Source organism: Patagioenas fasciata, chromosome 28 (assembly GCF_037038585.1).
Source record: "Patagioenas fasciata isolate bPatFas1 chromosome 28, bPatFas1.hap1, whole genome shotgun sequence".
In the NCBI taxonomy this organism is placed as follows: domain Eukaryota; kingdom Metazoa; phylum Chordata; class Aves; order Columbiformes; family Columbidae; genus Patagioenas; species Patagioenas fasciata.
In genome coordinates, this window is record NC_092547.1 from 2,293,746 (window position 1) to 2,307,095 (window position 13,350).

Genomic DNA, 13,350 nt, shown 5'->3' on the forward strand with positions numbered 1-13,350 from the left:
GGCACAGGCAGGGTTGGTGCACGTCACCGGTTCTAAGGCTGTCACCAGAACCTGACAACCTGACAACAGTGTGCTGGCTCCCCGGGCAGTTGAAGTACAACCAGAACGCAAGAGGCAGCTTAAATTCGGGGTCGTCTTTTTGCCAGGAGCAACAAATGCCGTGATGGAGACAACGGGGAAAAGGTGGAAACTCTCAGACCGCGGTGCAGTCTCAGAGAGGAAAAGAGATGAACGAGACACTGATGAGCGGGAAGAGTTGACGTATTTATCATAGAAACATTAAAGGTTATAGAGAGATGGAATGTTACACGAGATCAAATATTTAAATACATTCGCTCCAGACACAAAATAGTGTTAAAAAGTTCATCTATTGATTATAGATACATTAAATATTATACAAAGCTCAAACATGATCTAAAGATCAAACATTAAAATCTACTAACTCCAGACAAGAATTGGTGGGAAAACGTTTGCATATTTATTATATAAGTATTAAATATTAAATAAAGATTAAATAGAATACAAAATCAAACATTAAAATATATTAACTCCAGACACAAATTAGTGGTCAAAAGTTAATCCATTTATTATAGAAACATTCAATATTATATAAAGATTAAATATCATATAAAGATCAAATATTATCTAGAGATCAAACACTAAAATCTACTAACTCCAGACAAGAATTGGTGGAATAAAGTTCAAGTATTTATTATATAAATATTAAATAAAGATTATGTGTTATATAAAGCTTAAATATTAATCCTAGTAACTCCAGATCAAAAAATACTGGAAAAATGTTTACGTATTTTTATAGAAACATTCAATAATATATAGAGATTAAATATGATATAAAGATCAAATATTAAACTATATTAACTCCAACAAAAATTAGTTGAAAAAAGTTACGTATTTATTATAGAAATGTTACATATCTATAAAAACTAAATACTACATAAGGATCAAATATTAAAATATTTTAACGCCAGACAAGAATTGGTGGGGGAAAAAAGTTCACAGATTTCTTATGTAAATAAAGATTATGTATTAAATAAAGATTATGTATGATATAAAAGCTCAAATCTTAATATATATTAACTCAAGAGAAGAATTAGTGGAAAAAAAGTGACGTATTTATTATAGAGATGTTACATCCATGTAAAGATTGAATATGACATAGGGATCAAATATTAGAATATTTTAATGCCAGACAAGAATTGGTGGAAAAAAGTTCAAGTATTTATTCTATAAATATTAAATAAAGATGATGTGTTCTATAAAGCTCAGTTATTAGTATCTATTAACTCCAGAAAAAAAGGGTGGAAAAAAGTTTCTCTATTTATTTTATATGCATCTCTAGATATGTGATATAAAGCTCAAACACTATCTACAGAAGAAACATTAAAATACATTAACTCCAGACAAAAATGGGTTGAAAAAAGTTGATATACTTATCATATCAATATTAAATATTATACAAGGATCAAATATTGTATAAAGATTTAGTAATAAAATATATCAACTCCAGAAAATAATTATTGGGGAAGGTCTATGTACATAGTAAATAAATATTAAATATTAGTACATTAAATAAACATATTAAATAAATATTAAACATTAGTACATTAAATAAACATATCACATAAATATTAAATATCAGTATGTTAAATAAAAAATATTAAATAAAGCTCAAATACTATATACAGCTAAAACATTTAAATATATTAACTCCAAGGAGAAATTAGTGGAAAAAGTTTACGTACTTATTCTGTGAATACTGAATATTATACAAGCTAAAATATTCTATAAAGCTAAGCTATTTAAATATAGGAACTCCAAGCAGACATCAGTAGAAAAAAGATGATATAATATTGAAGGTTTCTGTAGAAGTATGGAAAGATTAAATATGATAAACACATCGAGTATTAAAATACATTAACTGCAGACAAACACTGGAAAAAAGTTAATATACTCGTTATAGAAATATTAAATATGATACAAAGCTCAAACATTATATACAGGTCACATATTAAAATATATGAACTCCAGACTAAAACTGGGGGGAAAAAAGTTTACATACTTATAATATAAACAGTAAATCCTATCCAGAGCTCAGCCATTACAACCCATGAAGTGCGGGCTCCTCCTGTGCTGCAGCTTTTCTTCTCAGGATGCAGTCGAAGTTGCCCTGGGTGCTCATGGCGTAGAACACGTTCGCCTTGGGTGGGATCGCCAGCTCCGCAAGAGAGGGAGCAGAGCGAGCGTTCATGGGCGCCCCACTCAGCGTTGGGGGTTTATTCTCACCGGCAGCTGGGACAACGTGGCGATGGCGTTTCTGACGTCGCTCCGCATGTTACTCTTGCCGGCAAAATGCAGCAGAGCTCTTCCAGCAGCAGCAGCAGCAGAGTTCTGCTTCCCCGCCTTTGTCCTCGGAGATGATCTGGACCAGCTCGTAATCCTCAGCCGAGCCAGACTGCAGGTTGTGCTTCTCCATGGCTCGCTGGGTGACAGCAGGAGCCTTCTCTTGGTTACTCAGCTGCAAAGAGGGAGTTGCAAGGAGTCGCTTGGTAACCAAGTCGCAGATTCTGCCAGACGCTAAAACACGCTCTTTGCGACACCTGGGGGTGGAGTTAGTTCAAGACAACAGACACTGCTCTAGAAATGCAGCAGGAAATCACAGCCTCTGCTCTCCTGAGCAACCGCTCGGAGAGGTGAGACCTTGTTCTCAGCAGCCATCGAATCCGCAGCAAGAGCTGCCCCAGCTGCTGTTTGCAGACATCCATTAATCCACAGTCTCCCCTGCTAAACACTTTCTGCGATGTCCTGCAAAGATTCTGGGCCTTGGAGCTGGGTTTGCTGGGGAAGGGGCACCTTGTGTCACAGCTCACACACCCCAGTGCTGAGCTGGACACACAACAGCCGGCGCTGGCAGAAGAGCAGGGGCAGCAAAGCCGGCACTTGCTCAGAGTGCTTCCCTTGGCATTGTTGATCAAATACAAGCTTCAATTTCAAGGCCAGAAACCTTGAGAGATGCTCTTTGCAAACCTCTCATTCATCCCCTGCTCCACATGTTTTGATTTGTAACATCGGTCACGTTCCCTGTCAAGGAGGTCTGATCGGGGAATAGGTGTTTCCGAAACTAAAAGCACCATTCAAGTCACCTGGGGTGAAAACACCACCCACAGTAACAGCGCTTTGCTGTTCCCACCGCTCCCCAGGATGCTCCTGTAGATGTTGCCGCTTCTGTCCTCTTCTACGCTGGTGCGGATGACGCAGCTCTCTCCGCTCTGCTGGCTGTAGACTGGCAGGACTGGCGGCACTTCTTTTGATGGAACGGGAGTCACGGGGCCGGGGCACTTCTTGGAGCACTTGTCATCAGATGGCAGCAAGGGGGGAGACGAGATCAAACACATTCATTACCATTGAATTTCAAAGATCCAAAAGCTAAAGATGACACTCTTCAGCACAACAGCCTTAACAAGGGCTTCGGCAACCCAGTTAAGGCAGCTTAGGTCAAGAGAGCAGAGTCTGCAGGACAAAGCTCCCTGGGAACGGAACCCAGCCCAGCCCAGGCTTGGTCTGGGCAGTTCCTGGCAGGTCAAACCACAGGGCTGGTGAGCTCTGACCTCACCTGCTTCTCACTTGCTCAGCTGCTCTGCCTGCCCCAGAATTAGGCTGGGCTGATGTACATGAGCCCTCCCCCCAAAATCGCCTTTCCCAGAGCTCAGGTCCCTCCATTCCACTGCCAGCAACGCTCCAGTCAAGATCCACAGGCTTGGGCAAGCGCCTGGGGCCGCCGGCAGCGTCAGCAGCCTCGCACAGGCTGTTTGTGCTGAACACAGGGCCCGGGCCCTACCTTGTGCTGAGGCTCCTCAGCAGTGTCGGTGGGAGGGACGATGGTGACGGTGCTGTCCCCAGAGCTCCCACCTGGAGCAGGTTTGGGCTGCGCGTTGACGGGGGTGCTGAGGGCGCTCACCCCCAAGCCCAGGAACGGCCTAGGGGAGAAAAGAAAGCACAACAGAGCTGGGCTGAGCACAGCTGTCACTTGCTTCAACAATCTGACCTGCTGTTGTGTTTTCCTATCTCGAGTGGCCTATTGTTTGTGTGTGTATAGCAAATTAGACTCTATCCTTATTTGCTCTGTTTTGCTGCTGCAAATTTGAATTGAATTTATAATCCAGCACTAAAATCGTTCCTTTGTTTGACACCTTAGAGTTATTTCTGAAGTCTTTAGTCGATAACCCTCATGGCTACTTACACCAATAGAAAGAGACAACAGCAATACGTATTTCTAGCTGGCGGTGTCTCCTCGCAGCACTGCAGTGCTCTGGATCCCCAGCCAGGTTTGTCAGCTGGTGTTTGATTTATTCCAGTTCATATTCACACACCAAACCCCCTCCCCGTTGTACTCACAGGCTGAATCTCTTCACCACGCTCTTCTGAGCTCTGCCCGCTGCGGTGCTCTGGTCAGGAGCTGCTCCTTCGATTTCACGTGACAGACGGAAACTGCAGAACAGGCAATACCGTTAGTTAAATATCTCAAAGTGGCCATATCTGAGAAGCCCTGGGTCACTCCCACGTCCCAGAGGGTTCATCCCCACGAGGAGGAGCGCAGCTCTGTGCGTGTGTATTTCCACTCTCCGGGAGCAGCTCCTGGCAGCGCAGAGCTCAAGGCTGAGAGAACCTGAACCTGCCTGCGGGGGAAGAAAAGCTGCTTCGCCAGCTGGGCTGAGACCCTACCTCTCCTCATCACTTCAATGCCGCTGCCTCCTAAACCACTGCACGAATTTCTCATCTCCTGTCACGCAATAGCTGTTACATGAGGACTGCAACAGCTTAATTTGTGCGATTACTTCAAACTCCTAAGAAAACAAATAATAAAATAGGAATTCTAATTAGAAAAATCAAGCCAGTCTCGTTAATACACTAAACACACGCAGCAACAGATCCAGGACAAACTGCCCTCGGACAGAGGAAACCCCGGCACCTTCGCTCCTACTGATCTCTGACCAACAAGGCTCAGGCTGGAAGGCAACGCTCAGCCTTGATTTCTCGGTCCCAGGTACCCGCTTCGCTCTCTGCACCTTTGACCCACAACTATTTACTGCAGCACAAGGAAGATGGTCACAGACTGCATCTTGCGGCCAGCAAAGGTCTCACGCCAGCAGGTCTGATGCGCTCCCAGCACACAGAACACGCTCGTGTAACGTGTTCCCGTGAACACCAAACGGGGGGAACGTGCCCCAGACGTAACTCCCGCGGCAGCGAGTGCCCTGCGGCTCCTCTTCCCCTGCTGCCCGCATCTAAAAGGAATTTCTCTTCCCGCGCCGCCCCGCACAGCCCGGCAGAGGTTCACAGCGTGCCGGGGACTGTTCCTTCCTCACCCTCTGAGTAACGTGAGCGGCTGTTGGATACGCCCAGCAAAGACAACAGGCCTCGCCAAGAGAACGCTCTAGCAGAGAGCGTCAGGCACTAACGATCACAGAACAGTCACCGTTCCACTTACCCTTCGCCGCTTCTCAAAATTGATCAGGCCGCCCTGTTGGAAGGACAGAGAAGGGATCAGAGGAGAAGAGCACAGGCTCGGCTGGAGTTGATCACAAACAGGATGAACAGGATGAAGTAGCGACACCAAGGGACGGGCCAGAGCTGCCCTGACCAAAGGCCTCTACAAAGACCTGTTTCCAGCTCTAGGATAAGCCACAGCACTCGTGTACCTGAGTCTATTTGTTAAATACATTCCTCTCTTTTTAAGAACTGCACTAGCACCCAGTGGAAGATGCAGGAGCAGACACAGTGTCTGCAAGGGAGGGAGGAGATTTAGGATTCCAAAAATTGCCCCAAATTACCTCGAGATAGTCCTGAAGGGCTGTGTCCAGCATGACGAGGTCAGTGAGGAAGGTACCCAGGTAAGGTACCGTGCCTTGTGTGACTCCCTGCAAACGGTCAGAGCAATGGTGGATTAATTGACTGAGAAGTCATAATTATACTAATTAGAATACTCCTGTGGAAGCAAACCAAATACAACTAGTCTGCTTCACCAAACAGCGCTCTTGTAAATGATGCTTTCACGACATCATCCTTGGTATCTCAGCCAGCGGTTCATGTCTGCACAGAGCGGTATATAAGCCAAAGTGCTCATTCGTAACTCCTCTGCGTCAAATCTCGCTGTGCGGCACCTCTCGCCCCAGCAGAAAAGCCGGGATTTACAGACCCGTCTTCCCCAAAGCACCGCATACGGGAGCTCATTGGTCAGGAACAGGGCTGAGCTCGGCTTTGGGTGAGATCACAACCTGGCAACTCAAGCTCATTCCCACCTTCAGCAGCAGCTCCCTGCTCGTCGCAAAGTTGTCACAGTCGGAGAAGATTTCGCAAAGCTCTTCGAACATCAGCATTGTGTCCCTGTACAGGAAAAGATTCAATGATTTAAGTTGTTTGTAAGCACTCTGAATCAGACCAGGGTACAATTTTTTTCTCAAGAATCGTTAACAGTTGGGCACAGAACAGATAAAAGCACCAAAACACATCCAGTGACACACTGCACAGCCTTACTTTGGAACGCAGGCCCTGGTCTTCTTCCGGCGATAAACCGAGGTGGACTGCAAGGCGGAAACGATGGCCTTCAGAGACGAAAAGTTGTTCAGGATCCTACATTGCTGTGAAAGGAGCGGTTAGAAACACAGGAGCGTTAAACGTCAGCATCACCAATAGTCAGTGCTCTTCTGTCTGCCCCGTGTCCTGCTTGCTGCACATTCTCCCTGCTAAGCGGGCAGCTCTACAAATACTGAGCATCAAAAATATCACTCCCCGCTACAACCCCCCTGTCCCCTCCCAGCTCCACGGCACCCGCACAAGGAACGTTAAACAGTCGCGAATAAACGCTTTACACGTCCGATACGGATCCACTTCTCCAAGATCTTCGCTCTTGGCTGTGTCTTTAATTCTTTGCTCTCCAGGATGGTGCTGAGCACGCAGTTGGTGACGGCGTTGAACTGCGAGGTGGTGGCTCTGATGCTCTGTGCCAGCTGTTTGTTCTCTTTCTTGTCCCTTCGGGACCAGATGCAGCCCAGGCAGTGGTGGGGCACAACGTTCTGGAAGAGTGTCTAGAGGGAAACAGAGGTGTCCAACTCAGCCTGGAGCGCTACTGCCCACAGCAAGAAATGCACGGTTACAGTACAAACTGCAGCTGAATCCAGTATGGTATTAAAAGGGAAATATTGGTTTTCTCTCCAGTTTAAAATATACACTTTGGTACAACTCTTTAGGCCTGACGCCCTAAAAGAACTGTCAGCTAAACTGTCCTGGAAAAATAAAAGACACCTTTCTATCACTTACATTACCAGGGGGAAAGATTTCTATATCATGATACTTTTGAAAGAGATTGATACAAATAAGCCAAATCGGAGCTCTACAGTTACAAAGTACTTCTACATCTTCAGGTGAGGTAGCCTAAGATACAGTCAAAATACGCTATTTCTGAGGGGTCAAATGCTAAACTTTGCAAAAGAGGCCACACAGTCTACATCCACACTGTATAACAAAAAGACAAACACCTTCAGAAGAACTGAAGGAAAAGCCCAATCAATGAAGCAAGTCTGGATAACCAAGCAGAGCTGCGCTCTGCAACAGAGCGGTTCTGGAACAACAGACTTACACCGATATAAGTTAAAAAACAAACAAACAAACAATGAGAAGCCCAGAACTCTTTCCCCGAGCATTTCAAGTAATACGTATGATCTACATACCGCGTCCATGTATGTCAGCTGTTCTGCCACCAGGTCTTCTTGGGACAGCGAGAATTCTTCTGGGCCGCTGATCTCCAGTTCCTCTTCCTCGTCCGGGGTGCAGGGAGAAAGGCTGTGGAACGCGTCTGGCCAGCGGGGAAAACACGAGTCAGTGAATTTATACAGAAAACAAGTAATCAAAGCAGGTATTTGGAAAATCACTACATAGAAGAACAGAACATGCAAAGGGACCTGCCTGGGGTAACGGCCTCACCGTGCTGCATATTTTAGGGAGATAGAGAAGGTCCAGAAGATTAAATGGGCAAAGAGAAGGTAGAAGAAAAAGAAATAGGGAGAACTGAGCTGTTCAGGGTCTCTTAGCTGAGAAGTGCCTTAACCCATTCACTAACCATTCTTTGGAAAGAACAAACCCACCAACCCCCCCACAACAACTCCTTATTAACACTGCAGAACTTTGATAATCTGCTTGTCAGCATTTACGCATTCTATACTCTGAAAAACAGCTGAACTGCAAAGAGACAAGACTGCAGTTATACCCCCAAAATATTACGCTGAGAATGCTCTTATGTCCACGTTTCAAGGGAAGAGGAGGAGAAGGGAGAGAGACCAGTTGGAAAGTTAAAACGTGCTTTGCTAGTACTACTGATGAGGAGAGAAAGTAATGCAAAATATACGAAACCAATCGTGGCTCCAGCAGCTTCAGGACAGGCCCCCGGACGCCCTGGGCTGGACTCGGCACTAAACCAGAGCTGGATTCAGGGCTGCAGGGCTGTACAGAATTGATCAGCAGCCTTGGCTGCCGCAGCACTAAGTCTAAACCTGGGCCTTTTCTGCACACCAGTCCTACCGTTATGCGCTCCAGAGCCAACGGGGTCTGAAAAACACGCACGTAACATGAGAAAAATGCATGTAGTAGAACTCAGTCTGCCTACTAAGGCTGGAAGTTGATTCCAGTACTCATTCACATACCACGTGAGCTCTTACGACTTTTCGGCTCACGGCACAGGAAGCTTTGTGCCCTGGATAAGGGGATGTGTCAGGCTTGACGCTGGGAGAACACACAGACAGCAGAGAAAGGTACTTTACCATCATTCTCCCATTCTTCTTTCTGGAACTGCTCCAGGAGGTTCTGCGCCCTCTTCTCCGGGTCAGAGCCGGGCATGTTCTTCTTCAGATAACTCAGCACCTTCTGCAGACACACGTACTCGGGCGGCTCTCGGAAATCGTCGGCACATTGGTCGAGCCAGGCTTGTAAAATCGATGCCATCGCACTGTGAGCAAATTCAGAGAGAACACATGGGTTGTATGCAGCAGGTATTGATGCAATCGCATGGATCTGTACCTAATATAACAACAGGAACACTGAGACATTCATCCCCCACGTGAGGGCAGTATGGACACTTCTGTGAGCACAGAATTTAATTTGTTCTTTTTAGGCAAGAAATATTATTAAGATAATACTTCATAGGAAACTAAAGGCTGCTTCTTCAATTACACCTTGAGAAACCAGCGCAGTCATTCATATTTTCTCTGCGTTGTATTATTGGATGTGTTATGAGACAGCTGATACTTGGCCTTTACACAAGCTCCTTGAAGCAAACAGGGCTGTGAATTGTCAAATGAAACAACAGCTCTGCTGCCCACGTCCCGCTCCAGCACCGAACCCTGACTGGGGCTCGCTGGGCGCTGCAAAACCAAACTTACATCCTGAGCGCTGTGCTGGATCCGGGGGAATTCTGGGTTCCATGTTCTTCAGAGCCCGAGATCTCCAGGTTTCCGTATCTGAAAAAATGAGATGGCTGTTTAGAGGAACCTCTACTGAGCAACCCAAACAGCGTAATCCATATACAATTGGCATAAACATATAGATATTGGCATATTCATATACAATTGGCATGAAGACAAGGGCTTCATGCTGGACAATTCCACCGTGGCTGGGGAAGCTGCGGCAGAGATGAAGGGTTTGCACATATCCCCCGTGCACTGGTCTTTTTTTAAGGGACAAGCTGTATTGGTTTTCTTGTGTCGGTCCCAGTTTGGTTCCTTAGCGGTCAGACCCCACCTGGCGCTTAAGCTTTAATGAGATTCGGGATGTGGGCAACGTGCATTTACACATGGTGTGTTTACGCTGAAATCCTGAATTTTGCAGGATTCTTTTCTGTCAACATCCCCCTGTCGTGTATAATAAATGACGGCTCAGTTTCCATTCTGTCCCGGCTCTCACCTGTCCAGGAGCAGTTCCAGGACTGTGCTGGTGGAAGCAAAGGCCCTGTACGTGGAGAGGAAGATGCTGATGTATGTGAAGTCATTATCGGCAAAGGCCGTCGGAAGCGTCTCCACCAGCTTTTCCAAAGTTCCAGCTTTCAGGGCCCTGCTGTTGCACGTCTCGTCCGGGCTGACAGTGTGTCCTGCAGGGAACTGGTCCCCTTCAGCCTACAAAGTGGAAACAAAGACAAAGCACAAAACTCAGACAGAAGCCAGAGCCCCGACAGAGCTTGCACAACGAAACACAGATTCCATTCCACCTTTTCACAGGAATAGTCCATCTCTAGTTACTAAACAATTTTGTCGGTTTGGGCTCTCCAAACACCAAATGCTGTATCAAATACTGGAGGACAATCAAGACATTTCTTATTGAAACAGCCAAGTGTTTCCAGTGCTTAAGCTGTAATCTCCTGGTTGCCTTTGAAACTGACCATTCTCTCATAACAGGGCCAACCATTCAAAAACCCCGGATGCTTTCTTAGCATCCAGAAGTTTAAGAAAGGTTTCTCAGACTTCTTGCAGCATGAAAGATCTAAGTTCCTTCACTTACTCCAACCTCTACAAGAAAATACTAAGCAAGGTTTCAAGCTTCTCAGTACTTAAAGGAATTGGTAATAAAGCCCAACTCACTCAAAATGAACAAAACCAGTTGTATTCCTTTCAACACGGGTTCTATGAAATTTTCAGTTAGAGCTGCATTTCTCTCAGACACATCCACTACCAGCCAACGCTTTTCAGCTGAAAAGCCTCCAAATCACTCTACAAATGCAGCATCACTAAGAACTCTTCCCATCAGCTGGAAAATGTACAGGAGGTCAAAAATACTTTCTGCTATTTCTCCCGGTAAAAACAGGAGGCAGAGATGGGAAATCTGCCACTCAAAGTCTCTATACTACCAACCTGGACACTACACCAAAGCAAGTTCTTATATTATTGCCTTGGATCCTGAAGAAAATGTAGAAACATCGCAACATAACATGAAAGTTCTACCCACCTCCTGACCCTCTGGCTCAAACTGCCACAGCTGCACCGATTGCAATGAAGTGAGGACACTTTGATCAGCTGGGGGCTTGGCCACCATGCCAGCTTTACTTACCCCGAGCCATCTTGCTCCTTCGCTGTCAGTCTGCTGGATCTGCGCTCTTCTCAGGCTGTCGCAGTCAACAGCTCCTTCTTGTGCGTCTTCAGCTCCATCCTCAGTTGTGCTCTGCCAGGAAAAGGGCCAAGAGAAACAAGTCAGAGAGAAAGGAACATGGTCCCTGCACAAGCGCAGGCTGCAGACACCAGCATGCCAGCACCAGGATCTCACAACACCTCAACAACGCTCACTTCAGTTGCCACTTTTTAGCTGCCTTCAGTTACCTGGGCCTTTTTGGGCTTTTAACTGAAAGCAGAGAGGAGCTGAGTGCACAACTTACTGCACAAGTCAATGAAAGAGGTAAGAATTAAACCAGAGAGTCCAGATCTCCTGAACCCCACCACTAACAGCCGCTGTATTAACATGCTGATACATGTTGAGGAGCAAAGCACTAGAGAACTGAAAACAGATGTAACAATTAACTTCAGAAATACATATACTGGTCCCCCTGCAACCACATAATGCTTTTTCTGCATACATACCACTTGAATAATTAAAGTTTCAGGGCTTTACTGACTACCATAGCCTTAAGCACAGCAACAACTCAATTAGAAAGGATTTGAGTGCAGTGCAACCAAATCCTGGTTTGGGGAAGCTGGGGTTTGGGGTTTTTTTGGGGGTTGCTTTTCTGGTTTTTTTTTACCTCTTTTAACTCTAAAATATCCCTAAGTCATACAGAACTGTCTGTGCACCAGTGACTTGCCTCTTGAACGCTCTGTGGAACCTCCACGTCTTCCCCAGGTTGGTTCCTCACATTTTCTTCCAGGCTCTGTGGAGTCTCCACGTCTTCTTCAGTTGGCTCGCTTGGAGTCTCCTCTGTGCACTCTGCAGTCTCTGTGTCTTCCTCTGTTGCCTTGCTTAGACCGTTCTCAACGCGCTCTGGAGTCTCTGCGTCTTTGTCTGATACCTTGCTTGTAGTCTCCACATCTTCCTCTCTTGTCTCGCTTAGAGTCTGCTCAATGCGCTCTGGAGTCTCCTCAACGCGCTCTGGAGGCTCCTCAGTACACTCTGGGCTCTCCACTTCTTCCTTGGTTGGCTTGGTCAGAGTCTCCTCAAGGCTGTGCAGAGACTCCACATCTTCCTCGTGTCTCTTCTGCCTGGGTGTCCTCCTCCTTGGTCTTCTCCAGCATCTCCAAAGAGACAGGTTCCGAAAGGGGAAGTTCCGAGCCTGTTAGAAAACAACGGAAAAACAGTTTTGAATTGCAGATAGCAACACATTTACTTTTAATGTCCTTGCAAAAGTACCGGGACAAGATCACATGAACCCTGAAATTCAGACACTATTACAATGCAAAAAATAGATAGGATCATAGAAACATTTTGGTTGGAAGAGACCATCGAGTGCAACCGTCAACCCACCCCTGGCACTGCCCCATGTCCCTCAGGACCTCATCTATGTCCCTTTTAAACCCCTCCAGGGATGGTGACCCCACCGCTGCCATGGGCAGCCTGTTCCAATGTCTAATAACCCTTTCACAGAATCCCAGAATCCCAGAATGTCAGGGGTTGGAAGGGACCTGGAAAGCTCATCCAGGAGCAGGAACACCCAGCTGAGGTTCCACAGGAAGGGGTCCAGGCGGGTTTGAATGTCTGCAGAGAAGGAGACTCCACAACCCCCATGGGCAGCCTGGGCCAGGCTCTGACACCCTCACCATGAAGAAGTTTCTTGTCAAATTTAAGAGGAACCTTTTGTGTCTCAGTTTGTACCCGTCACCCCTTGTCCTGTCACTGGTTGTCACTGAGAAGAGCCTGGCTCCATCCTCCTGACACTCACCCTTTACATATTTATAAACATTAATGAGGTCACCCCTCAGTCTCCTCTTCTCCAGCTCCAGAGCCCCAGCTCCCTCAGCCTTTCCTCACACGGGAGATGCTCCACTCCCTTCAGCATCTTGGTGGCTGCGCTGGACTCTCTCCAGCAGTTCCCTGTCCTTCTGGAGCTGAGGGGCCACAACTGGACACAATATTCCAGGTGTGGTCTCCCCAGGGCAGAGCAGAGGGGCAGGAGAACCTCTCTGACCTACTGACCACCCCCTTCTAACCCACCCCGGGTATCATTGGCTTCCTGGCCACAAGGGCCCAGTGCTGGCTCATGGTTTTCCTTCCTCAGTGTGATATATCACACTATATTTCAAATTTAATCTCTTTTTTTTAGCCATGCCTTTTAAGAAATGAGAAAGCATTACACAAATCCCTTTTATG

The 13,350-nt window shown here is 46.3% G+C and overlaps 1 protein-coding gene across 1 annotated transcript; it reads right to left on the minus strand.

Moving 5' to 3' along the window:
- Positions 1 to 1,315: 1,315 nt before the first annotated feature.
- LOC136115843 (ral guanine nucleotide dissociation stimulator-like 1) lies at positions 1,316 to 9,012 on the minus strand. The gene is made up of 11 exons (XM_071799965.1): positions 8,832 to 9,012; positions 7,746 to 7,870; positions 6,888 to 7,103; positions 6,553 to 6,656; positions 6,318 to 6,402; positions 5,850 to 5,936; positions 5,507 to 5,539; positions 4,741 to 4,862; positions 4,414 to 4,506; positions 3,857 to 3,995; positions 1,316 to 3,368 (listed from the first exon to the last, which is right to left on the minus strand). Exons 1-8 carry the CDS (start codon positions 9,010 to 9,012, stop codon positions 4,755 to 4,757), a joined length of 939 nt encoding a protein of 312 aa, XP_071656066.1. The 3' UTR covers positions 1,316 to 3,368; positions 3,857 to 3,995; positions 4,414 to 4,506; positions 4,741 to 4,754.
- Positions 9,013 to 13,350: the final 4,338 nt, after the last annotated feature.